General features: G+C 45.7%; 1 protein-coding gene across 1 annotated transcript in view; it reads left to right on the top strand.

Annotated features, from left to right (window-relative positions):
* Positions 1-2,204: 2,204 nt before the first annotated feature.
* Positions 2,205-27,272, top strand: part of LOC147445159 (uncharacterized) — a gene marked incomplete at its 5' end in the record, with an annotated part of 176,059 nt that continues 150,991 nt past the window's right edge. The window contains 6 exons of the mRNA XM_086528175.1: positions 2,205-2,229; positions 2,316-2,426; positions 2,528-2,672; positions 3,677-3,752; positions 20,738-20,820; positions 20,942-21,073. Of these exons, the coding sequence (XP_086384301.1) occupies positions 2,205-2,229; positions 2,316-2,426; positions 2,528-2,672; positions 3,677-3,752; positions 20,738-20,820; positions 20,942-21,073 (572 nt within the window). The remainder of the gene's footprint in view (positions 2,230-2,315; positions 2,427-2,527; positions 2,673-3,676; positions 3,753-20,737; positions 20,821-20,941; positions 21,074-27,272) is intronic.

Genomic DNA, 27,272 nt, shown 5'->3' with positions numbered 1-27,272 from the left:
TTATGGATTTGGAATCTACACACTAAACTCTTGCTGTAGGTATGTTACATGGTATAGTTTGTTTTGCTAGTTTTAAATTTCATTTTGGAGGGAATAAATTGACCAATTATTGCAATTTGAATTCAAAAGTTTCTCTTTGATCATTTTCTTTATACTAAAGGTTTGACTCCTTAAAGTGTCAAAGAAGAGGCCCTCCTAAAATCCATTCTATTCTTAATGCGTATGAGTGAGTGTGTGTGTGTGTGTGTGTGTGTGTGTGTGTGAGAGAAGAGAGAGAGAGAGAAGTTATAGCCTCAGAGTTGTAGGTCATAGGTAACAAAACACGCGCATTAACTTCATCAAAAGGTATCTTTAGGGTTCAAACTTCAAACTAGTTTGAAATGAGGTCCTTCAATGAGCCGTCCAATTGTGTGGAGCATGACAATGCGTACCTTTGGCATTCCTCCTCCAAGGCTTAATTGTGGCAGGCCGAAACGTAGCTCTATGGACCAAGCATGGGAAATAGCTACAAAAAATAGAACGTTGGAACTGGGGAAAACGAAGAGGCTGATTGAACTCATAGCTAAAAGCGAGTACATGCAGAGAGATAGAGAGAAAGTGGTGAGAGAGAGAGAGAGAGAGAGAGAGAGAGAGAGAGAGAGAGAGAGAGAGAAAGAGGGAGGGAGAAGGGGGTAGAGAGAGAGAGATAGGGCTGGGGGAGAGAGAGGGAGGTAGAGAGGGACAAAGGAAGAGAGAGAGAGAGAGAGAGAGAGAGAGAGAGAGAGAGAGAGAGAGAGAAGCTCGCTCCAACAACTCTTTTCGCAGCAGCAAACTTTTTTCCTAGATTTGGTTAGTTGAGCTATATCTGAAAAAAGCTCACTCCAAACCTCAACTCACTGATACGTATATTGATGGTTACTTCAAATAGTCCACATTTATGCCAGATGTTTTAGGTAGTCAATTTACAGCAAAATTTAAACATTCAAGTGGAGACCAATAGCCTTGTATCCTTTTGATTGGACTGTGAGGTAGAAAGGTGGTTACCCAATGCCATTCCAAACCCTTCAAATCTCTCTCTCTCTCTCTCTCTCTCTCTCTCTCTCTCCCCTTCTAAAAATTGTGAATTTATCCTTGATGTCTCTTGGGATTGCGTCTACCTCAAAAAAGTCTTTGAGGTCTCATAGATTCTTCCTATGACATCAAAGATTCTTTTCTTCTCCCAGATGTAAAGTGTAGTCCTATGAAGCTAAAATCTCTCTCTCTCTCTCTCTCTCTCTGTGTCTCTCTCTCTCTCTCTCTCTCTCTCTCTCTCTCTCTCTCTTTGCCCACCCCGCTTCTAAAACTTGTTATTCATCCTTGAGGTCTCTTGGGATTGCTCCTACCTCAAATAAATCTTTGAGGTCTCATAAGATTCTTCTAATGGAGCCAAAGATTCTCTTCTTCTCTCACATGTAGAGTCTCTTGGGTTATGAAGCTAAAAGCTGTGTGCGCGCGGGTGTGTGTGAGAGGTGTAGGAGTGGTCAAAGGTTGCAACTTTTCTCCCAAAAAAGGAGGTGAAATTTTTGATGTTTTTAATCTTCCATAACTTTTACATATGATTTTTGATTTGAGCAAAGATTATAGATTTGGAATCTACACACGAAACTACTTTTGCAGGTATGTTACATGGTATAATTTGTTTTGCTAGTTTTAAATGTCATTTTGGAGGGAATAAATTGACCAATTTTGCAATTTGAATTTAAAAGTTTCTTTTTGATCATTTTCTTTATACTAAAGGTTTGACTCCTTAAAGTGTCAAAGAAGAGGCCCTCCTAAAATCCATTCTATTCTGAATGCGTATGAGTGTGTGTGTGAGAGAGAGTGAAGTTATAGCCTCAGAGTTGTAGGTCGTAGGTAACAAAACACGTGCATTTACTTCATCAAAAAGTATCTTTAGAGTTCAAAATTCAAACTAGTTTGAAATGAGGTCCTTCAATGAGCCGTCCAAGTGTGTGGAGCACGACAATGCGTACCTTTGGCATTCCTCCTCCAAGGCTTAATTGTAGCAAGCCGAAACGTAGCTCTATGGACGAAGCGTGGGAAATAGCTACAAAAAATAGAACGTTGGAACTGGGGAAAACGAAGAAAAATGATTCCACAACAATGCCCAACTTCCATTGGCCTTTTCTGTGTGTGTGAACGTATCAAACGGACCCTCTTCTTGAACTTGATGCTAATTGGGTTGTTGGCAGCTTGCGCGTGTTACGCAAGGTGAGTGGCAAACCCATGCATGGCAACCACTCTAATGAAAATGGGTTGTTGTCGTCGCATTCTGATTGGGGTTATTGTCACGTAAGGTATGTGTTCGGATCAAATGAGCCCAAGCAGTCAAGGTACCTTATTTTCTGCTGAGCTATGGGACAATTCCAGTGGTGGGCTTGCTGAAAGTCAGAATGATGGACCTGTCGGTAAGTGACTGCTGTGTTATGCGCGCGCGATACTTTAATTGTAAGAGATTGCAAGTTTTTGTTTGGCAACATTTGACTGCACTTCATCTCACTGCTTCCAGCGGGATTGTTCCAAGCCGGATTCTCAAGCATGGTGCAGCAGCTAAGTGAAAGTCATAACCATGTTGCGCAACTAGAATGTGAATTGAAATCTTTGAAGGAGGAAAAACTAAAGCGAGAATATCAAAACCATGTCTGTGTAACCAGGTACTTTGCCAAGATTTTAAGTTTAGTTTTTCCTTTCAGCTATTGACATACCAGTGCATATGGCCAAAAAAACACTACACTGTGGCTATCGTTTTGAATGAGGAGGCGCTTATTATGTTACTTTATTAAGCTGCTTGCCATGTATGCTCGAAAGTCTATGAACATATTTTTTGAGACAGTTTTCCAAGTAGGGACTGGGGGCCTTGATTGCCTTAATATGAAAACCTTAGGAAACAATCATGAACTTTTGTAAGTGAGCTTGAATGCTCAGGAAACGAAGCCCAGTCTATGTTTGCATATGCTATGCTTTTGCAAGTGCACCAGCTACCGTTGTTTAAAGTAAAAGGTGAAGCTAGGGTGAGTTCTTCTCAGCTTACAAGTGCATGCCATTTGAGTTTAACCAGCCAAAGTAGATTCTTTGCTTGAAATATCGTCAGAGTGAGAGTGGATGTTTAGTAGTATTCAATCATCATAGGCTCTGTTGGCTTGCATAATTTTTCCAAGCGCCAATCAAATGTCAAACGCAGACAAGTTTGAAAGTAGACCCTAATTTTTGAGCATTTTTGAAACATTTTGTAACATTTACGTCCAGGTAACCATTGAATTTAAAAATAGAGTATTTGCAACTTTGCAAGCAAGTAGCTTTTTCATTACAATATAACATTATGCACTAGAATGAATCATGAATCAATGGCCATTGCAAAAGAAACCCGATTGTTTAAGACCAATTAGGGTCAAGTTTGAAACCCAACTTTAAACTCCAATTTCAAACGAGTTTGAATGCAACATGCCCTCAAGGAAAGAGCTTTGCAACAAATGGGAATAACATTTCTGGAATGGTTTGGGCATGTGCTATCTTTGCTTTTTCACATCAGAAAAAGCTTCAGCTGATTATAATTGCATGCCACTAATGTTTTCTTATCTTAAAAAATTGAGCTTGGGTAGCCTGTGCTGCTTGATGCATCCATTTTCACTGGACATAGCAAGCCCTAACCCTTTTCTAGGTTGAAGGATCAGATCAGAATATTAGAACAAAAAACTGACTTGGATCTAGAAGAGCTCAAAAGACGACAAAACCAGGTTGATTATCTTATTAGGACATGGAACTTCTTTTAAGAAAACTAAGTAAGCTTCAACATTTCTTACAAATGCTACCTTTTGGTGTTGTCCATTTAAAACTTAGCAATTATAGAAGTTACGATTTCAGAAACACCTGCATACTTTCTTGAACTTAGAGAGCTTATTTTCACCAAAAACTACATGAGTAATTTTGATATATGCATTTCTTTGGACAAAGAATACTAAAAACTCTAGAGAAAATGTTGATCTGCTTTTCATGATGTCCTTCGAGTGTGGAACGCCAGTTTAGGACTAGCACCTACTCTTGGATGATGACGATGTAAATATGGCTTTCCTAGCTCTTATCTAGCCTATGAATGCCAAAGGTAACGATTTTATGTTATTTGCGTTTGCAATATTGAAGGCTAAAACAGCTATGTTAAGAAAGCCATCTATGCGCTCTTAGGAAAAACACAACAGAGAACCGGAGAAGTGTTTGTGACACCTAGACTTATTAGAAATAGGTCAATGCGACTTGTCAAGGTTTAGAAGGGTAGACTCAAGAGTATGTCCCCACGATTGTGAATTCGAAAGAAGGGAATCTACAGAGACAAGAGAGAGATCTTTTGTTTGCATTTGAGTGCTCAGATTAAATTATGTGAATGTAGACTATTCTTCCAAATCGAGTGTGGATTAGGATATGTGATGGATGCTTTGTGAATGTGCTGTCTTTTGGGATGGTCATTGGCGTGTCTGCTGGAATCAATGTCTACTATTTGCATAGAATCAGTGTCTACTGAAGATTGAGTCTATGCAGGTGTAATTGAGGGCGATTTCTCTTCTTTTAAGGGGAGGTATGTCACAAAGTGATGACGTACCACGACCCGATGGACTAGAAGAGGAGTACCGGACTCGAGAATAGTCCTCATAAGTCAACATAGACCGTGGTTGGATTCGCACCGTGTGCCACAACTTTGTGACGTGGCATGCCCAACTTATAGACGTTTGCCGAGTGGACATAGGGGGTTAGGGTTAAAAACCTAACCCCGGCAACTTGCAGATAATTGCTGAGGGGCCTAAACCCTTTTTACATAAAAGCGTGGACCCAAAATTTTGCAAGGTTGATGACGTGGCAAATCGTATGGACTAGCCCAGATTCTGCGGAGCTGTCGACGTGGCATAGCGTATGGCCTTCCGTGTTTTACAGACCAGCTCCAGGGACTCACGCTTTTGGGCAGGGAGCTTTTGGATGGTTAACTTTTGGGGGCGCCAGCTTTTAACTCTTTATAAAAATTGCTGGGGCCTAACGCTTGTTGCTGCTGCGCATCCCCCTCGCCTGCTCTCGCCATCACCCAGCTCCCTCGCCCTCTACCCCCTTGCTTGCGCGCGCTGCCCCTCCCTCGCCCCACCTCAGCTCGCTGCCGTGTAGCCTCGCGTTGCACTGCCCCCCTCGCACTGCTCGTCTTCCACCCCCCTTGCGCTGCCCTGCCCGTACCCCCCCGCCCCCCGCCTCCCTATCCCTTCGCGCTGCCCGCCCTTGCTCTTTCTTGCCAACATTCCTACCTCCACGTTGCTTTTGTTGCAGCCCGCCATCTCCGAACCCCTTTAAAAACCCCAATTTTTTGCCTATCCCCCTTCCCCCCCGCACACATACACATTCCCACACACACGCACATTCTCATTTTGCCTCGCTCTGTCCATCTCACTTGCCCCCTACCCCCCTCCAAGGTTCTTGCAGGCGGAGGGTCTCTCTTCGTCTTTGGGTACCTGCCCCAATATCGCCCCCCCCCCCCCCCCCCCCGCCCCCTTCTTCGACCGCCACAGAGGGACTTCGATGAAGTCCCGTCACCCGACCCCGCTGATCCCACCATTCGACTTGCTCTCACATCGACAGAGCAAGTGAGCCTAGGCGCAGAGGTGGAACACCTTCAGGCGACTTCCGTCATCTGCAAGATTCTCAGCACCAGACCGAGCATAGGAGAGCTGTGTGATCTTCTCCAGGTCCGCCTTCTCGCAGAGGTGGGCAAGATCTTGGACGTTCAGTTCCTCGGACGCGGCTACTACCAGATAGAGTTCGAGACTTCCAAGATGGCGTCCAAGGTCATCGCGATGAGCCCCTTGGCCATCTGAGCATTTCGAGCCCACTTTCGACAATGGAGGCATGGTTTTGATCCAGCTACAGATGTTCTGGTAGAGGAGGCAAACCTTCCCATCTCCGTCTACTTTCCTGGTTTGAGGAGGGAGTACCTGCCACTCTTGTCCAGGATAGGCTCAGAGATTGGGATTGTCTTGGAGACACCTCGCACAGCAGCCTCTGTAGCTGCCAAGGCGGCCGACATCCCTTCAGTACGTGTTCTGGTTCGGGACACCCACACTCTCCCGAAGATCATCCTTCTACCTCGGGTGAGTGGGGATTGGTTCCGCCAGAGCGTGGAGTATTCGGGCCTCCTGTATCAGTGCTTCATTTGCAGACAGGTGGGCCATTTGGCAAAGGCCCGTCCTCGCAAGAGACCTCGACCCACAACGCATGCGCAGCCTCTCAAGGTTGAGCAAGCCCAACAGCGCGACGCACAGGACGCACAGGCTGGTACCTCGACTAAGACCCGGCGATCAGACAGCTGACGGTTGGCAGTAGGTGCCTGGCTGCCGCCAGTAGGGACGGGCCCGCCGCATCGCTCCCTCTGGTGGCTGACCCGCTGTAGGTCAGCAGCACTTGGTTCCAACAAGGAACTGTTTTGACCCCCTTCAGCAAGACCCGCCTGAGGAGGCGCTGTCCACTTTAGTTCCTCCTCCTCCACCCTCTCCTCCCTCAGACGCTGCCGCTCTGCCTCCCCCCCCCCCCCCCCCCCCCCCCCCCCCCCCCCCCCCCCCCCCACCACACACCTCCACCTTCGCCTCCCATCCCTCCTCTCTCCCCGGTGGGGCCCACAGCCTCATCTCCCGACCCCTCCACCACTCCTCCTCAGACGCATGGGACTGGACACGCGTCTGCTGCGAGGCGATCTCTTGGTAGTGCTTTCGCTACTACGAGCCCGTGTGGCTCGAGAGGGGCATCCCCACTTGAGGCCGCCTGTTTTGATGCAAACTTCTCCTTTTGCAGCAGTCCCGAGAGGTTTGACTAGCTCTGACATTCGCAGACGCTAGGACTTCTTCGACTACAGTTTCACTCGGTTTCTAGGTGACTCTTTTCCTGACGTGGAGGAGGCTTGCTTTTGAGTCCATGTCCTCTTTCTTGCAACTAGAGGCATTGAGGCTTTGGACACAGCGGTGGGTTTTTTCTTCCCGTTGTGCGATAGGGATCTCATAGACTGGACCCAGCACACAGTTCTTGACTTCTTGACTGGCTCCAGACTCAGGCTACTGAGTTCTCACACCACACAGGGCACTTAGGGGTGACGGATCTGATGCAGACACTTTGGCCTCTGGCCCAGTTCAGCGTGACGCCTCCAGATGCAGTGGGTTGCAGGCACATTGTGGTGCATTTGTTTGCTGACACTCAGAACCCTTCTTGTTATGTATTTGTACATGAGGATTCTTGGACAAAGGATGTAGCCCTTCGGGCTGTACACTCGGCTTGGGCCTGGGCGTCCTCTGTCTAGGAGTCCAGGAGTCCTCATGTATGTGTACATAGCATGGAGGGCTCTGCGTGTCAGCAAAAAAGTGAACCACAATGTGTCTACATCCTACTGCATCTAGAGGTGTCACGGCCAATGGCCACAGAGTCTATAACCCCTAGGTCTACCATGTGATGAGAGAACTCTAGGGCCTATGTCTGCAGCCACTCCAACACTGAGTCTATAGTCCACTCAGCCTGGTCCCTGCCGCATAGGGGAAAAGAGAAGCCAACCGCTGAGTCCAAGGCCTCTATCCTCCTAGCTGCAAGGAACAGTACTTGAACTCAGAAGCAGGCTGCCTCAAGGTCTGGTGAGGGTCGCCGAGAAACCGTGTAAAGTCGTAGGCAAAGAAATCCCAATGACGACGAATGTCGAAGCTCGTCAGACCACGAGGAACTATTGCAAAGGGAGACGTCTGCTCCAAAAGAGGGGGTCGCAAGAAAGGCTGTCCCTTTCTCGCCAAGCGACTCGTGGAAAAGGCGCTGCCAAGAGATCTCCTAGCAGTCGAGGAAGGCCATGCCTCCTGGGACAACTGTGGGACTGGAGCGGGAGGAGGTGAGGGAGCAGGGGGGGAGGGGGGGCGAGGGGGATTGACAAAGGTAGGAGGGCGGGATGGAGAGGCAGAGGGAGAAGGAGGTGGGGGGGGGGGGGGTGGAAGAGGGGGATCGACAAAGGTAGGAGGGCGGGATGGAGAGGCAGAGGGAGAAGGAGGTGGGGGGGGGGGGGGGGGGGGTGGAAGAGGGGGAGGAAACTCGGAGGGGGGGGAGGGGCTGTCAAGGCTGAGGCTGAGGTGGAGGCCGGAGCAGGGACCTCGTCCTGCTGAAGAGGGTCGAAGTGGTTCCCCGTGGGAACCTACAGCTGTTGGGCAGGAGCTTGAGGACCACTCTGAGCGCCAGGCTGGTGCGGTGGTCCCTGCTGACGTCGACCACGAACCTGCTGCCAGCCCTTCTCCGCTTGAGTCCCAGGCTCGGAGGGTGGCTTTGCCTGCGTACACTGTGACTCTACCTGCTGCTGCTTGCCTGCTCTTGAGGGCTGGGGTTGGGCCTGGGCCTGCGGTGTAGGTCGAGGTCTCCTCCGTGGATAGACCTTCGCAAGATGGCCCATCTGTTGACTATTGAAACACTGATTTGGGAGACCCGAATACTCCACGCTCTATCGGAACCAACCCCCACTCACCCGAGGAAGTAGGATGATCTTCGGGAGAGTGTGGGTGTCCCTAACCAGAACCCGTACTGAGAGAATGCCGGCCGCCTTGGCAACTACTCAAGCTGCCGTGCGAGGTGTCTCTGAGCCTATCCTGGACACTAGTGGTAGGTAATCCCACCTGAAACCAAGAAAGCAGACGGAGATGGGGAGGTCTGCCTCCTCTACCAGAACATATGAAGCTGGGTCAAAACCATGTCTCCACTGTTGAAAGTGTGCTCGAATTGCTAGGATGGTCAAGGGGCTCATCGCGATGACCTTTGACACCATCTCGGAGGTCTCAAACTCTATCTAATAGTAGCCATGTCCGAGGAACTGAACATCCAAGATCTTGCCCACCTCCACGAGAAGGTGGGCATGGGGAAGCTCACGCACCTCTCCTGTGCTGGGTCTGGTGCCGAGAATCTTGCAGATGACGGAAGTTGCTTGAAGTCGTTCCACCTCTGCGGCTAGGCTCGCTTGCTTTGTCGGAGTAAGAGCAAGTCGAATGGTGGGCTCAGCGGGGTCGGGCGAGGGGACTTCATCGGAGTCCCTCTGTGGCGGAGCTTGAGCCTCCATCTGTGTCTGCTGCTTTGGCGGAAAAGGAGTGGACGAAAGAAGTTTCTCTGCAAAAAACCCCGACTAGCACTGTCAAGAAACCAGAACTGTCGGAGCAAGTCGAAAGAAGCCCTTCAGGGAGAGGTTGGCAAAGAATCGAAACGAGGGGGGGGGGGGGGGGGGAACTTGCGGGCAAAAGGCAACGAGGAGGGGTAGGGCCGAGGGCGGGGGCAGCGCGCAGCAGGGTAGGCTAGCAGCGCGGGGGGGGGGGAGCAGCAGCGAGCCAGTCAACCCTTGTATTCTTTATATTGTACTCTTTATAAGTGCCTAGAGGGCCATTCTTTCAGGCATTTGGACGCAGGGCTGAAAGATTGCTTCCGACGGGAGTTGTATCCTTTGCAGATCAATGAATAAAGAAATACCGAAAGGGACGCTAGTCTTTGAGGCCAACGCGTCTAGGCTCGGAACTCAGCTGAGTCGTGTCGTCCCTTTCTCATATATTAAGTGTTTGAAGTATTAAAGTGTGAAGTTTGCAGTCATCTCTCTGTTTTTCGTTCTATCCCGCGACAGAAGTGATTACACTACGGTGGCACAGATTGATGGTCAACGGGAAAAAGATTGAGTTTTTCTTGCCAGAGATACACTTTTTGGGACACATCGTCTCAACAGAGGGTGTACAGATGGACCTGGCCAAGATGGAAACCGTTCGAAATTGGTCAGAGTTAAAGAATGTGCATGAAGTTCGAAGCTTTTTAGGTTTATGCTCTTACTACAGGAGGGTCATTCGAAAGTTTTTGGAGATTGTTTTTCCATTGCATATCCTAACTCAGAAAGGGGTTCCGTTTGCTTGGGGACCCTTAGAAATTGTAGCGTTCAACACACTAAAGGAAAAGTTGACGACTGGTCTTGTTTTGATTTTACGGGATTTGCAGAAACATTTTGAGGTTTATTGTGATGCTTGTGGTAGCAGTTTGAGAGCGGTCTTAATGCAGGAGGTCCATGTCATAGCCTACGAGAGTAAAATGTTCTCTAGACCTGAGAGGGTTGTAGAGATCTACGACGAGCTGTTAGCAATGATACATGCTCTGGCTGAGTGGAGACATTTCTTACTTGGAGGAGATTTCACAGTGTTTATAGATTATCAGAGTTTGAAATACTTCTTGTCCCAGAAGCAGCTTTTAGAGTGAGCAAATGAGATGGGCGAACATTTTGTCGCAATTTCATTTCCAGATTGTTCACGTGACGGGAAAGAAGAATCTGGTGGCAGACGCTTGGTGGCAGACGCGTTGTCTCGAAAGCCACGGTATCGGCTATCCCAGCGATATTGAGAGCAGTGTTCGGGAAAAGTGTGCCTCAGCTTAGCCTTGAGCCGGTTGCAAAATCAAAGTAGCCGGTTGAGGGGAGGGCAAGAAGGAGAAAATTCCGCTTAAAATACATGAAAAATAGTGTAATTTTGCAAAAATACTGGCTAGTATTGTAAAATTTCCGGTTCAGATTTGTCTTGGAGGGATTTTTGTATGTTTGTGAAAATGAATTTTCCCGAACACTGATTGAGAGTATCTTGAAGTGGGTAGAATAGTATTTCTAGTGGCCTCAACTCAAAAAGGATGTGGATGAGTTTGTATGCACTTGTTTGGTGTGTCAAAAGGTCAAGTTTGACAGACATAAAGCACCAGGACTCTTAGAGCCTTTACTCATTCCGAACCGACCTTGGGAGAGTATAGCAACGGACTTTTTCGATCTTCCTAAGACTATATGGGCATGATAGAATTTGGATAGTCATTGTGACAGATTTAACTAGCAAGCTTACTTCATCCCGATAAAGAAGAGCTGATCACTTGGCCAAGCTGTTTGTCTCTTAAGACTTTTAGAGTATATGGCATGCCAGAATCTATAGTGTCAGATAGAAGATTTCGAGCTTGTTTTGGAGAGCAATATGGGAGAATATAGGCATGGGCCTTGACTTCTCGTCCTTATTTCATCCATATGTTGAAGTCTTATATCTGTGATCATAAAACTGACTGGGAGAAGTACTCGAGTTTACTTACAATAACACAATTCACATGTCTACAGGGAAGATGCCATTTGAGATCATCAATGGTGCCAGAAAGGTTCCACCGATTCTAAGCACCAAGGACAAGTTTTTTGAAGCAGATCAATATACACAGGATCTAGACACTGCTTTGCCAAGGTAAGGGAGGCTTTGCAGAAGTCTCAAGCACAACATAAGAAGGTAGGAGACATGACTTGTAGTTGAAGTTAAATGATTGGGTGCTAGTTAGGTTTGAGAAAGCACACCTATTAAAGCGGAAGGATAACAAGAGGCTTTTCCCAAAGCTTAGTATGCGATACTATGGGCCTGTCTATGTATAGGAAAAGATAAATGATGTATCCTTCCGATTGAAGTTACCAAATACTTGGAAGATTCACAATGCATTTCATGTGAGTCTCTTGAGATCTTTCAAAGGGGAAGTACCAGTGGTTGTTTTGCTTGCTCAAGCCCATCAATTTTCCACATTTGTTAAAGCTCAACCAACTTATGGGTACCCCATCCAATGGGGCCCATAATAAATAATGCAAGACCCACACACACACAAAAATACATTGTGTAGCCAAGTGATGACGTGGCAGGCCTTGTATGTACGTTCCGTAATTTGCGTTGACAGGCTGTACGGACGCCGCGTTTTGTGTTCGCTGCTGATGTGGCAGTTGTACAAATTTTCGCACTTTTCGTTGGTTGATTATAGCGCCAGCTTTTGGGCCAGATTGCTTTTGGGAGTTTTAGCTTTTCATGTAGCTGCTTTTGGGAGGCCAAGGGCATTTAAGTATCACCTGAAGGCCTCTAATTTGGCATCCTCACAGGAGCGGAAGCAAAGCAAGAGCCTCAGGCCGTTGTGCTGAGTTCAAGCAATATAAAGAAATACGAAAATGGGCACTAGGGTTTGGGGCCATTAGCCCACCTCGGGGTGGAACTCCGCCACCTGTCTCGTGTGCCGTGCATCTCTTTCAGTTTAGCTGTTATTTGAAGTGCTTAAAGTTGTTCAGTCCGTTCTTTTTCTGTTGGCACGTGGTGCCCTCCCGTTAAAGCGCTAGTTGCTTGCCGGTTACAACAACCGACCATGGATGCAGCACCTCAAAATGTGAGGAAGAATACGAGTATATGGAAGAACCGGTAGAGGAAGTTGACGAGGAAGTCGAGGATAAAGAGCTGGCACAAGAAGGGGATGGGGACGAGTGTCACCGATTTTTGCCATTCCACGGCTGCCATTGTCATGGATTTGGCCCATAGCCACGGACAGGGCTGAATATTTGTGAGTGTTGATTGCATTGATATGCTTGTTGATTTTGCAGGAACCACTTGAGAAGCTGCAAGAGATTGTGTTGCTTTTGAAGCTACACGTGCTTGACGTATGCATGGCGCCCAAGAGAAGGGAAGCTGGCAGAGTATGTAGGGTGACCCATAACCTATCAAAGGATGTAGAGAAAGGAGGAAGGCTACTGGCGTCTAGCATCCGACACATCATGCAGGGCAGGTGGGCACTCGGATGGCTCATGCAAGTTGACGGAGGCCATACATGGCAAGTGGCAATCCATGCAAGTCAAGTGGAGTAGCAATCCATTCAATTCAACCAGAGGCCATGCATGGCAAGTGGCAGTCCATGCAAGGCAACTGCAGTGCATGCGTGGGAGGCTGCAGTTCAAGGATAGCAAGTACGAGGCGACCCAAGTGAGGGCCAAGTCAAGCACAGCAGGAGTAGGCGACCCTAGTGAAGGGCAGTTCAAGAATGGTTCTCTTTTCAGCCAAGGGGCCGATACACACACACATCTCTATTTAAAGGGCTGATTTAGCCAATTGTAAGGACTACTGCTGGCTGTGTGTGTGTGTGTGTCCTCGCAGATGACTCATGTGCTGCCCTCGGCTCTTACCAAGGACTATCAGAGTCTCATTCGTCACAAGTGTCCCGTCTGGGTTGAGGTGGTCGACTTTCCTCGCACTTGGCGTCATTTTCTTCCTTTGTTGGCTGCTCAGTTAGGCAGAGTCATTTACCCTCCTAAGCTGGAGGCAAACACAAACCGTTTTTGTATTTTGTGGGACATGGATATCCCCGCACCAGCAGGTAATTCAATCGATTCTGGGGATACAGTGGTTGGAAAGCGCCCATTTAAGCTTAAATGGGGCAAGTTTGCAAATTCTTGCTTCTGATGTGGCAAATTTGGTCATATGCAGTCCGAATGTCCGGAACCAAATCTGCAACTACCTCCTTCAGCCGTCCCTGCTCCTCAACCTCGCTCGCCTCCGAAACCTTCTACTGAGGTTCAAACTAAAGGAGTTTCAACCTCCTCTCCCTCAGCTGGGGCGATTAAAGGCAAGGGGAAACAAGTACAATTTTTTGCACTTTCTGCTTCTCCAAATTAATGACAAGGGAAAAGAACAGGTTTCGACCTCTCAAACTTGGATAGTGCCCAAGAAACCTGTCAAAGTTGCTATGCCTCGTGTTCCGGCATCTTCTCGTAATTATGTGCCTCCTTTGAAGAATGTTGCTAAGAAAAAACTCCCTTGTAATGACAACACTTCTTTGGCTGAAGCTTGGGATAAGGTTGTTCGTTCTTACAAGGAGGTTGTTACTGGAGAAGCTTCTTCACCGCAAGGTGCATTTCCTTTCAATTATCCAGGTCCAAGTATTGACCCACCTTCTCAAGCACACCTTCAGCTGGGGAGGATGTGTTGATAGGCACTGGTACCTGAGTTTTATTCCCCCCTTTCTTTCCCTGTTTCCTCGTCCACTGTATATACCATATAGAATGCATAGTTCTTTGAATTACATCTCCTATAATGTGCGTGGGTTATGCAATCACGACAAGTGGCGGCTTACCTGGCACTATGGACATACATGTAAAGCAGACATTGTGGTTCTTCAAGAGCATAACCAGCACCAATTTGCAGGACATACTTCTTACTTTGCGGGCTACTGGATAGCTTATGCAGGATCAGCTGGCCATTCTGGAGTGCTTATGCTTGTTCGACATGAACTCTTCCCGACCTTGGTCTTTAATGACTCGGCTGGGAGATGGATGGCCATCCAATGTATTGTTAATGGAGAAGTTTTTGAATTTGGAGGATTATATGCATACACAGCTTCTGCAGATAGAGCACGGCTGTGGAGTGCTATCTCTTCTTGTTGTTGGCGTTCCAATGCCTTTCTTTGCGGGGATTTTAATAATGCAGCAAACCTTGCGGATAATACTACAGGCCATTCTCACATGCTTCATATGGAACGGCAATCTTGGGACCAATATATATTGACCTGTAATGGGCTTGATTTGTGCCCCTTTTTGCATGCGATCGATCCAGGCTTTACTTTTCAGCACAATGCTCAATCCATGTATCGCGCTCGGTTGGATCGCTGGTATCTTTTTCACATGCAACAATATGATGACTTTGTATGTGAGATGAGGATTGATTATGCTATGTGTCTTTCGGATCATTTTCCCGTATGCATGAAACTTTGTTTTGGCTCTTTTGATGTCAATGATCGCCTACCCAAGAAAAGACTTCTGCATGTCAATAATGCCTTTTCGCACTATGATTGTGAATATCATCCCGCCTTTCCTCTCCCAGATGTATGTTGACATGGACATAGCATGGTTTCGTTTTGTTATGCGTGTTCAATCAGGTATACAAGATTATGGCAGGGATTATTTGTCACAATTAAGGGAATAGGTTAACCAGGCAAAGGATGCTTGTAGCCGATTAATGCACTTGGCTAATACTTCTGCTCTTACTGATGCTCAAATGACTGAGTTGTTTTCTGCTCGTGCAATATTAAGGCACAATGATGAGAGAAAACTGGCCAAATGGCAGATTCGAGCTCGTCAACAGGCTCTTGCAGATAAAGGATGTGCTTCTAAACAATTCTTTCAGCATTTGCATCACTCGAGGCAATCTCAAGCTATACGGAGAGTTAAATTACTGTCAGGGAAGTGGACCTCCACTTTTTGAGCGCTAACACTAGCCCTACGCTCTCATTATGGCAAGATTTTTGAGGCCCCTTCTTCTCCCACGAGAGAAGCTCGCCAAGCGCGTCACATGTTTCTATCGCATGTCACTTCTGTTCTCTCGTTGCGGCAGGCTCAAGACTTGGAAGTTGTTTTCACTGAGTTGGAATTGTATGCCAGCTTGCTTGATTTAGGTCGATGGTGAGCTCCTGGTTGGGATGGTCTCTTTGTGGAATTCTTCTTGTCTTTCTGGGATTATTTGAAGTTGCCTCTATTATTCATGATGAATCCAGCTTGGGAACAACAGGAATTACCCTCCTCTTGGAAAGAAGGTTTGCTCAAGCTGATCCCTAAGCAAACATTGTGTGAAGAATTTTCACGTTGGTGGCCTATTACACTTATGCCCGTGGTATATAAATTAATGGCAAAAATGCTTACTAACCGACTCAAATGCTTTCTGCATGAAGGCTTGCATCAATTTCAATACGGCTTCGTTCCGCGACGTCAAATTATTGATAACCTCACAAATGTCATTATTGGTATGGAATATGCAAAATATACTGACAGGATGTATTAGTCATGCAGGTTGACATTGAAAAGGCATTTGATACTGTTCTTTGGAATTACATTGCGGATACCATGCGACATTTGGGCTTTGGGCCTAGGCTATCCCGTGTCGTGCTTTTCTTGTATGCAAACAGTACTTCTGCAGGCTTGCTGGATGGTTCTCTCACAGAATCTTGGCCTTTGGGACGGTCGGTACGGCAGTGATGCCCTCTGAGTGCTTTGCTTTATGCGATCGCTACTCATCCCTTGTTTATGTATTTGGATTCCTTGACCTCCACTGGTAGGCTACATGACCTTACTTCATCTTCTGGTCGACAGTTCGTTGGTCAAGCTTATGCGGATGACTCTTTGTTCATGCCTCGTAATAACTATTATGATGTACAACAGATTATGCATACTCTTCACTTGTTTGGATTGGCAGCAGGTCTCAAAGTTAACTTTTGCAAATCCAAGCTATTGCCTCTGAAAGAGTGTGACTGGCATAAGATATTGTGGCCTGGGGAGATTGTTCCTCCCCATGTTCTGGTTCGCCATTTAGGTTATCCGCTGGGTTGGAATGTATCGGCTATCAAGAAAACGGATTGGGTGCTCCAACGTCTACATTCCAAGTTGAATTACTGGAAATTGTCCACGTGGCACTTCATGTGCGTCTCAGGATTGTCCAATGCATCCTTGTGGCTTATGTGCAGTTTTACTTGCCTTTGTTATCTTGGCCTCGGTTGCGCTTGCAGTCTCTCATGTCCAATATTTTAGAACATTTTTGGCAGACCTCCTCTACCAAGAGGGGCATTCGGCTTCTATCTATGGACAAGCTGTGTTCTCCCAAGCGGCTTGGAGGGTTGAATATTTTGGACTTGAGACGTCATCTTCTGGCTCGGAAAGCTATGTTGTTGCCAGTTTTGGTGGAGCTGCAGCAACCCTGGGCTCTCATGGTCACACATTTATGTGCGCACATTGTCACCCCTTCGTTTGGTCATTGGCAACTGACTTATTGGGATGTTGTTTTTGGGAAGCTTGAAGGTTGTCACTTCGTTGTCACTTCGCATCAAGAGTGTCCTTCATGATGAAACCACATTGAGAGACATCACTCTTGATGCCTACAGGATTTACTTTGATTGTTTCTAGCCTTCGGAGCCTCATAGTGCTCCGTCTTTTGTATCCCTTTCTTTTCGTGGTTTTTCCTCGCTTTGAGGTTTCCCACTTGTAAATTAATCAAAGCAGATTTACAAAAAAAAAAAAGTGTGTGTGTCCTTGCTCTCCCAGAAGGAGGGTCCCATCTCTCATGAGCATTGTACTGTAACTCTTTACGTAATTAAAACAAATACTGAAAGGGGAGTACCGCATAGGGGGGAGCTCCGCCTCTCCATCTCTATCTCTTAGTCTCTCTGTCTCCTAACTACTCTATCTATTATCTCCATTATCTATGTGCTGAAATTTTGGTTTTTAAAGCTGAAAATTACTGTTTTGCTGTCCCACACGGCTTGGGCTGTGGGGCAGCCGGTTACAATGAGGACAACCATGAAGAGCTTCTTGCCACAACCACGTTGGCACATCCTAGTCAACATTCTCCAAGAGACGACATCTTGGAAAGGCTACTCATTAGAAAATTTTTGTGCTTTCAGGAGGGTCCCACATTTGACATACATATTGATCAAAGCACGGCCGATCATAGCATATGTCAGCCACGTGGCTAGCAATCTCATTCATGAATTCAACTAGTATTTGCGGATGCTCAAGATAGAGCAAGGCAAGAAGAAGTCTGATTTTTCATGGAACATCTACCCACGGACTCACAGAATCCACGTTACGCAAAAAACACGACGGCTCTACCAATGAATATGGTTTTTCAAAAGTGGGAGGATCGGTAAACCCTAGTCCAAGACCAAGATGCAACCAAAAGCATCAAAGGCTCCCAAGAATAAGAAGGGATCCAACTCAGTTATTAGTCAAAGGAAGATACAACAAGAGATTTAGCAATAGGTGCAACAATAGATGATACATCTGCTACCTGCAGAAAATGTAGCAATTGCCTTGTTTTCTCCGCTTTTTTGGTAGGAATCAACGTTTTCTGATATGATGGCCAAGAGTCACAGGGTGATGAATCTAGATACTTTTGGGCCTTGTGATGCAGGTACTCGTGCATATGGGCCTTATGTCACCACTATCGATGCTTTTGGACCGTATGGCATGGGTGCAAGTGCTTTTGGGACTTATGACACAGGGATGTTTAGCGCCTATGGAGTAGGGATGCCAGGCCCAGGAGAGGAATGTATGAAGTTATGCCAGGCATATATGGATACCCTTATGGATATCCCACAGGAGGGACGACCGATTTGCAGCACGGAGGAATGCCTCCAACCTTACTACTATCGGCATGGAGGGCAGCCATCTTATGCAACCAAATATGTATGATCGGTTGACGCCTTGGGAGATAGAAAGATTTCAAGGAAGGAGGTCAGATTGTAAAGTCTGATACTTTTTTAGGGCCTAGAGATGCAAATTAAGCTTTGGCTCTTATTCAACAGTTCAATACAGCTATCTCAAGAGGAAAATTTACGGAAGCTTCTAAGGTTGAGAAAGCTGCCTCTTTTCTATAGGGGGGATGCATGTAAGTGGTCGTCTACTGTACAACTTCATGGACAGGCACCACATACTTGGGTGGGGTGCAGTTATTTTCGCCCATTTGGTTGAAACTTGTGTACAGGGCAAAGCTTCTCACAACTTGGAACCACTTGCAGACGAAGAAGACCGACACTTTTCTAGCTGACAAGTAAACGTTTTGGGATACTTTTCTTTGAGTGGCTTCATTTTGGATGGTCCCACTTGAGGGTCAGATGTCCAACCTTATTGTAGAGTTGCTTGAGGAGTCGTAGAGTTGTCGCTTGTAGAGGCTCCAAGCATACAAGGGATTATGGCCCACACACAGGATGGCTAAGCATTGCTCATGGGATTAATGACTTTTAAAGACAAAGAGTTCAGGGAGAATCCACCAGACAAAGAGTCAAAGAAGGTCAAGAAGTTCTTGAAGAGGAAACGGTGTAGTGAGCCTTGATTGACACCGGAAAAGAACGTAGCGTGGTACAAGCAAAGAGTGCTATGCTTATGGAGAGATTGGTCATATTGCAGACAAGTTTCCAACCAAGGAGGAAAGTCCAATGGAAAAGCCTGAGACAAAAAAAGCAGCTGAGGAGCAAAGCAACGAAGGGAAAGGCTAAAGTAGGATTGATCTCAGATTTTATGGGGATACCACATGATAAAGAAGATGAGAGCACTGAGCTCTTTAGGGCGTGGCGCAAAGTACAAGATTAGGAGGCTTTGATTTTCTTGGACAACGGGGCCAAGAGGCAAACTTTGTTTCACTAGAGATGGTGGCTCCACAAGGAGTGAAGCTTGACGAGATGGGGCCACAGATGACGCTGTTCTAGTGGCATCCGGGCATGAGGTGGTATTGACACTGCAACTTTTCAAGAGATTTTACCAATCGCTTTTTAAATCTGTCAAATTAAGTAGCTCACTATCTGACTTATCTTTCATTATGTCCAATTTTTGATCTGTACTTTTTTGCAAAGTTCTTGCACAAACCAACAGATTCTGCTAATCCCTCTCTGAATCCCTTTCAAGAGATTCTACTGATCCCTTTTTACCACAACTCCTGAGCTACCAAATGGTTCATGCCTTGGGTTTCTTTGCTTTTCTGCTTTCTTGTTTCCCTCCTTGGTTAGACACTCTTGTTTCCCTCCTTGGTTAGACACTCTGCAGACTCTCAAAAGCATATCGACCATTGCTTTTCTCCTGCTCCAACTGTGGAACCTTGCTGAGTCTAGAACTGTTTTCCCATAGCATCCCCTTTCTATATCATGCCACTTTGAAGGGTGTGATGTTCTCTTAAGGATGCCTTAGCACCACTGTGTAATAGGGGATTCTCGAGCTAGGAAGCTCCAGTTGAAGAATAATAAAGGCAAGGATCTAGTCATCGATGTAAAACTCAGAGGAGCGTCTGTTCCTCTTGTATTGGCGTCTGCCATTTCTGAATCAATGAAATCACATTTTTTTGCTTACACGATCTTTGTCAAAGAGAGGAGTGAATCTGAGAGTTCTTCAGTTAGAGTCAGAGCGTCTGTTCAGTAAGTGCTTATGATAGCCATGTGGATGAACCTCAAGTTTAGGTCTTTATCGAAGTCTTTGAACTGTGCAAAACTCCTCAATTTACAAAGCTCTGTATTGGTTACACAAGATAATTGTTCTCATAGTGATTCTCCTGTGAAAAGTGTGATTTCTTATTCCAAACCATGTTAAGTGGAAACATGGCTGCAACCGATCAGTTTGGTTCACAGTCTAATGTGTAGGCTATGGGCTTTCTGATGCTTAGCCGGTGCTTTAATGTTGAATAGAGGTGTTAAAATTCTAGAGAGTACACTGATTATAGAAAACTAGGTGATTTGATTCACCATTCATTGTCATGGCTGTGTGAGAGCTTGTAAAAAATTCATAGTCGAAATGGCATTGGCAGTCAACAGAAATGGCATTGGCAGTAGAATTCTAGAGAGTACACTGATTATTGAAAACTAGGTGATTTGATTCACCATTCATTGTCATGGCTGTGTGAGAGCTTGTAAAAAATTCATAGTCGAAATGGCATTGGCAGTCAACAGTCTGATTTTAGGGCAGTAAGCAACTGTGAACCTAGTAGAAGAATTTGATTGAAATTAGAAGCCATGGAATTGGATTTACTCGTCTAGTTATCATATACAAACTTATGGAATAGTAAAACTGACATGCTTTGTTCTCAAATATGTTCAAAGGGTTATTGTAATGCATTGATTTTTGTGAAGATGCGTTTTTTCTGTAAATATGTATAATTCATAATTTCATAGTTGTTTTGTTTACAGATAGAGGCAGAAGTCCCATAATTGGTTTTATCTTCGTATTCCTTTTCAATCATTAAGATGAATTTCGAATTAGCCTGGTTTTTTTACGGTCTTTCTTTGTGTGCCTTGATCGTGTGTGCTGTGCAAGTATTTTGGTCCCTCTTTTAGTTTGCCAGTGCAGATTTTTCTGACCTCAGAAGGTCTACATGTTTGTTTGCAGATAGAGGCAGAAGTTCCATCATTAGAGGAGCAGATAAAGTCCTTGAAATATGTTCTGCACGATTTGAACATCTCAGAGACTTTGTAAGCCTCCAACCGCTCTTTATCAAGAACTCTATGTGGACACAACTGTATGCATCTTGCCAGTGGTTAAGTAATTGTAACCATCTGCACAAGGATGATGACTGGTTTGACACATGTCTAGGTATTCTGAGCTGACTTCCATACCCAAGGAATCTCGGACAATCAGGGAGCATATCTTGATTCTTGCTTATGAAAAGATGCTCAAGTATCAGAATGATCTTCAAAGTACTCGCCACGAGCGAGATACCTCTAGGTAGTTAAAAGTGGTATTTTTACTCCGTTTTTAACAACATTACGTTTATTGTGTCATATAAACAGCACTCGTGGCTTGGTGTGTTTGCTGGCTACTACATCGGATGTGACTCCTTGGTCGTCATTACATTTTGTGGACTTGTATAAGCACCCTTGAAGATCATCCTGCACACATGCCATGACACAAGCCGCACAAGCTGTAGCAGAGATAATGTGTCGTGCTCTCTACAGTGGGTGCTCCTCAATGCAGTGTGTGTGAAATCTCACTCCAACACGATGAAACCACAAAAGACAATGAATAACACAGCAAAACACGACTCAGCGGTAGAACCTGAACAGCATGGGACTCGACTAACTCCAAGAGACCAGTATAGACCCTAGCATGGCAGCACACTCACCTCCAACCGAGGACTCACAAGTACAGTGGGGGTGTGGAGGCTCAAATGTGTAGGGATGGTGTAGACGTGCTGTGCGTGAACTCCAGATACTAGACTTTATGTTCATCGGCGGCTTTATGTTTCTATGTCTTCTAACATGCATATGTGAGCATTTGTGTTGCATTGTGATGTGTCAACCACTGAATATTCCTAATTGAATGAGATTGCTTGGGTATATAATTTTAGTGCATCAAGACACCCGTGGAAGATCACTGCGGTCTGGGTGTGATGGCTAATTTTACTACGCCGGAATATCAAGAGTTCCGGATCTGGACGAAAGGAGAAGCCAACTCCTTGATCAAAAGAGCCGAAAGGAGAAGCTAACTCCTTAACAAAAATAGCAAACTAATTGTCCCTCGGAAATTTTTGAGCTTACTTGAGTTGTTTTGCAGATATGCTGTAATCGCGGATTACGTTCTTTCAAGAAGGGGAGATGTCACAAACTGCTAACGTGTCAAAGCCCTGAAGAATGGAGAACTTACAGATGTCGGCCGAGGGGCCCAAACCCTAAGAAGAACAAGTAACAGAAGAAGAAGTCCTACCAACTTATGGGGACCCCGTTCGATGGGGCCCCAAGTGACATAAAGGATTAAAATAAAGCAGGACCCACACACACAAAGAGAATTGCGTAGCAGCTGATGACCTGGCAGCTGTACGAAAATTTCGGAAATTGCGTTGACATGATGACGTGGCAAAATTTACGGATTTTTGCGTTTTGCGTTGACTGTTGTACGGAATTCCGTTATTTACGCTAGCAGCTTTTTGGAATTGCTTTTGGACCAGAAGCTTTTGAGTTTGAAGGCTTTTCATGTAAACTGCTTTTCATAGGCGAGGGGCCTTTAAATATGTGGTAAGAGCTCATTCTCCGGCATGCTTCTTGGAGAAGGTGCAGAGGCTGGAGTACCGGCTTGTATTGTGTTGATGCAATATAAAGAAATACCGAAAGGGGCGCCAAGGTTTGGGGCCAATACTCTCTGGGGTGGAATTCCCCTACTCCGTGTCGCGTGTTGTCTCTCTCTCTCTCTCTCTCTCAGTTGAGTTGTTATTGAAGTGCTAAAAGTTTGTTCAGTCTGTTCTTTTCTATTGGCACGTGTGCCCGTCTTGTGACAAAACGTCACAAGAAAATACGTTCCTTCAAAGGGAGGTGACTGCCAAATGGAAGACAACGTGTGCCTCCATGGAGCCATAGGGATGACTTGGAGATTGACAACAACTGATTACCATGACTCACAATCCACACATCTGATTGGAGGAGAGCGTAGATACTACTGGATGAAATGCATTCCAAGTTGACATCGGCAAGATTCCAATCCAAACAACGGGAATCTTCATTCAGATGAGGAACATGAGAACTTGGTGTCGCAACTGTGACGAATAAAACCTTCCATAATCTTGGACAACACATTGAACACGCATAACAAAGCGAAATCAGGCTGTGTCCATATCAAGATGCATTTGTGAAATCAAAGGCTCAATGATATCTTGAATCATAGAGTAGAAAAGATCATGCTTAATATAAGCATTAGTGACATGCAAAAAGACTCTTCCTCAGAAGGAAGCCGTCAGCACAAAAAGATCCAAAGCACAAATCTAAACAAACCGGAGCATGATCTGAGAGGCGCAGGGTGTAATCAATCCTCATGTCACATACAAAGTCATCATACTGCTGCATACAAAAAAGATACCAGCGATCTAGTGGAGCGCGATACATAGATTGAGCATTATGTTGAAATGTGAATCCGGGATCATCCATATTGAGAAGAGGCCATAAATCCAAACCATGACAAGTTAGCATAAAATGATTCCATGATTGGCGTTCCACATGAAGCATATGAGAGTGCCCAGTAGTATTGTCTGTGATGTTCGGAGCATTATTAAAATCCCCACGGAGAAAAGCATTGGAACGCCAAGAATACGAGGAGATGACATTCCATAACTGTGCACGATCAGCTGACGCTGTGCTGTGTATGCATATAATTCCCCGAATTCAAATACTTCCCCATTAACAATACATTGGACATCCATTCATCTCCCATCCGAGTCATTGAAGACCAGAGTCGGGAAGAGCTCATGCTGAACGAGCATAAGCACTCCAGAAAAACCAGCGGGCCCTGCATAAGCTATCCAATAACCCGCAAAGTAAGAAGTTTGTTCGGCCAAATGGTGATGTTTATGCATTTGAAGAACAACTATGTCTGCCTTACATGTATGTACATAGTGCCAGGTAAGTCTCCACTTATCGTGGTTACATAATCCCCGCACATTATAGGAAATGCAATTCAAAGAACTATGAATTCTGTACAATACAGAGGACGAGGAAACAATAAAAGGGACTCAAGCACTGGTGTCCATTACCACATCCTCATCTGTAGTGGACACATGAGGTGGCACGGCATAACGAGGACCAGGAGTGGTCAAAACAGGGGCACCACATCCTCATGTGTAGTGGACACGTGAGGTGGCACCCTGCAACCACTTCTTTGTAGGAACGAACAACTTTATCCAAGGCCTTAGCCAAAGAAGTGTTATCATTACAAGGAAGTTTTTTTTGAGGGACATTTTTCAATGGGGGACACATAGTTACGAGAAGATGCCAAAGTGCTGGCTCTAATAGTTTTCTTTGGCACCAGCCAAGCCTGAGAAGTTGCAACTTGTTCTTTGCTTTGATCATTACCATTCGGAGAAACAGGGATCAACTACAATTGTGCTTGCTTTCCTTTGCCTTTAGTCGTCTTAGCCATGGCGGTGGAAGTCGACAAGGCTTTGATCGGAGGCTCAACAAAAGATATAGGAGCTTGTGGAGAAGGAACTGAAGGGATAGCTGAAGGAGATGGTTGCAAATTCGGTTCCGAACATTCGGATTGCATATGCCCAAACTTGCCACACCGGAAGCAGGAATTGGCAAACTTACCCCATTTGAGTTTGAACGGGTGCTTTTTCCAACCACTGTATCCCACGGATCCACCAAAATGCCTGCTGGTGCAGGGATGTCAATGTCCCACAAAATACAAAACCGATTTGTGTTGGTGTCCGATTCGTGTTTGCGTCCCAACTGAGCAGCCAATAAGGGAAGAAAATGACGCCAAGTAGGAGGAAAATCCACCACCTCGACCCAGATAGGACACTTATGACGAATAAGACTCTGGTAATCCTTGGAGTGAGCCTTAGGCAATACATGAGTCAACTGCGTATTAAAGAAAAGAGAAGACATTCCGAGCAAAGCATCCTGAGCATCCATGTCTAGCAATACTTCATAAAAGCCTCGTGCGTCAAAATAAACTCCCCGGACTGCTTGCCGTTTGAGTAGGAAGTCAACCCATTGGCCTACATCCTGAGCCGTAGTCATTTTCCCAGGGAAGAAGAGAATCACAACGTTAAGGGCATATTGAGCAACATGATCCATAAGCTCCTATACAGGAATGCACAATTTCATGACAAAAGCAAGGCCTTCCCAGGCTTGCCGTGCATCTTCAAAGTCCTCATGCAAACATTCCTTGATTAGGGTTAAAGCATCCATAGCTGAGCTTTCTGTGGCTTTCGGCGCTTGTATATACACTGTTCACTGGAGTCCATGCAAAACATGCAAAACAATCGCCACACTTTCCACAGAGTTGTACAAAAACATACTGCTGCTACAGATTCTCGTAAAAAAACTGGCGTACGCGCACACACACACACACACACACACTTTTTTTTGTAAATCTATTTGATTAATTTACCAGTGGGAAACCTCAAAACGAGGAAAACCCACCAAAAGGGTAATATACAATGCGAAGAACACTGAACTACTCAGCTGTACAAAGCAGCTAGAAACAGTCATAGGAAAGCCGATGTATCTCTGCAGTGATATCACCAACTTCCAAAGCAAATCGTAACGATTGCCTCAAGGAAAGCTTGAAGAGTGGGAACGGGTGTGCATGAGTATGACGAAACATGCAGGCATTACGCTGACTCCACAGGGTCCAATAAGCCCAGTATCTGACCCACATAAAGAAGAGCGCAAACCGCTGTAGTGCCGATGAGAAAATGCCAAATACCCAAAACTGTTTGTGAAAAACAACCCCAGGAAAGTAGAGCCGCATACAGGCTGATAAACGGCGAAGGAAATCTGTAGTAGTGAAGCAATTCCACAAGAAGTGGCAGATATCCTCTTCTGTATTGGAGCAACGAACGCAAGAGGAAGGGCGAATATGACGTGCCCTAAGAAAAGTGCCAATAGGAAGCACTCCAAGCAAACAGCGCGAAAGAAACAGTCGCTCTTTCAACTGCAAATGGATTTTCCACAAGGAAGAGAGAAGCTTCCTCCACCAGAGATCATATTTATGCATGTGCCAAAGATCATTACAATGATCAGCAAGCCATGATTGTGGTAGAAGGAGAGCATAAATGCAACCCGTAGAAATATCTCGAAAATGCGTTTCCCGAAGATCCCAATCAGACATGCGATCACCATCAGGTAAGGGCGAAATTGGCAAAAAGTCAAGCAACATACATTGAAGTTCTCTCCAAAACTGACGGTAATGCGTACCCAATCCAAAACGGCGAGCGGCGAGGGGAAACTAAAAAGTATATCCAGCCTCATCGACTACATCCTCAACCACACGAACACCACGGCCAGAGAGAAAGTAAGCTTGGCGAGGGGAGCGATCGACCAAAGTAAGAGAAAATGCACGACTCCAGTGGAGGCTCTCCAAACGAATCGAATCACCTTCCCGCTGAGGATTCCATGAAAGATGAATTGTAACCTCTTTCCAGGGAGACAGTAAAGTGGAAGCAAGAGGGCCTCCAGGAATGTACCCTTCCATCTTGCCGAAAACCACCTCCCAGATAGATGGTTGCCAATGGCCAAAAGAGGAAGTAACAACATGCTGACCAAGGTGCACAAACATAAGAGTCCAAGGCTGAATTTGTTGGGCAAGTGTCGGCAACAACATAGCTTTCCGAGCAAGAACATGCCTACGCAAATCCAAAATGTTAAGGCCACCCATGCGTTTAGGAGTGCAAAGCTTCTCCATAGACATCAAACGCAAGCCTTTCTTCCGAGCATGAGTCCTCCACAGATGGGACATGATGTCCGACATAAGAGAATCAAGACAACGACAAGGCCAATGCATCAACGGCAAAAAGAACTTAACATAAGCCAACAAAACGCTCTGAACAATTCTCAGACGAACATGTAATGGCCATGTAGATAACTTCGAGTATTGCAGCTTGACATTCAAACATTGGATAACCCAATCTACTTTCTGAGAATGTGTGACATTCCATCCAATTGGATAACCCAAGTGCCTAGTAATCATATTCGGAGAAACAATCTCACCTGGCCACAGCAGACTGTGTCAATCACAAGAACAAAGAGGCAGAAGCTTCGATTTACAAAAGTTGACTTTAAGCCCAGCCGCAATGCCAAAAAGTTCCAAAGCTTCCATAATCACTTCGACATCAGCCTTCTGATTACGAGGCATAAACAACGAATCATCTGCGTATGCCTGGTCAACAAAGGTACGACCCGAAGGTAACTGCAAACCATGAAGACGCTCAACAGAAGTCAAGTAATCAAGATAAGTCAACAACGGGTGAGTGGCTATAGCATACAGCAGAGCACTAAGGGGGCAACCTTGCCTGACCGAACAACCAAGAGGCCAGGATTCTGTCAATTCGCCTTCCAAGATCCCCGAAGACGTGCTACATGCATACAAGAAATAAACCACATCTGCGAATTTAGGACCAAACCCTAGGCACCTCATCGTGGCAGCAATGAAA

Source organism: Adiantum capillus-veneris, chromosome 13, assembly GCF_014529385.1.
Source record: "Adiantum capillus-veneris isolate H3 chromosome 13, ASM1452938v2, whole genome shotgun sequence".
In the NCBI taxonomy this organism is placed as follows: domain Eukaryota; kingdom Viridiplantae; phylum Streptophyta; class Polypodiopsida; order Polypodiales; family Pteridaceae; genus Adiantum; species Adiantum capillus-veneris.
Note: the sequence above shows the minus strand (reverse complement) of the source record. Positions and strands in the feature narration are given on the sequence as shown.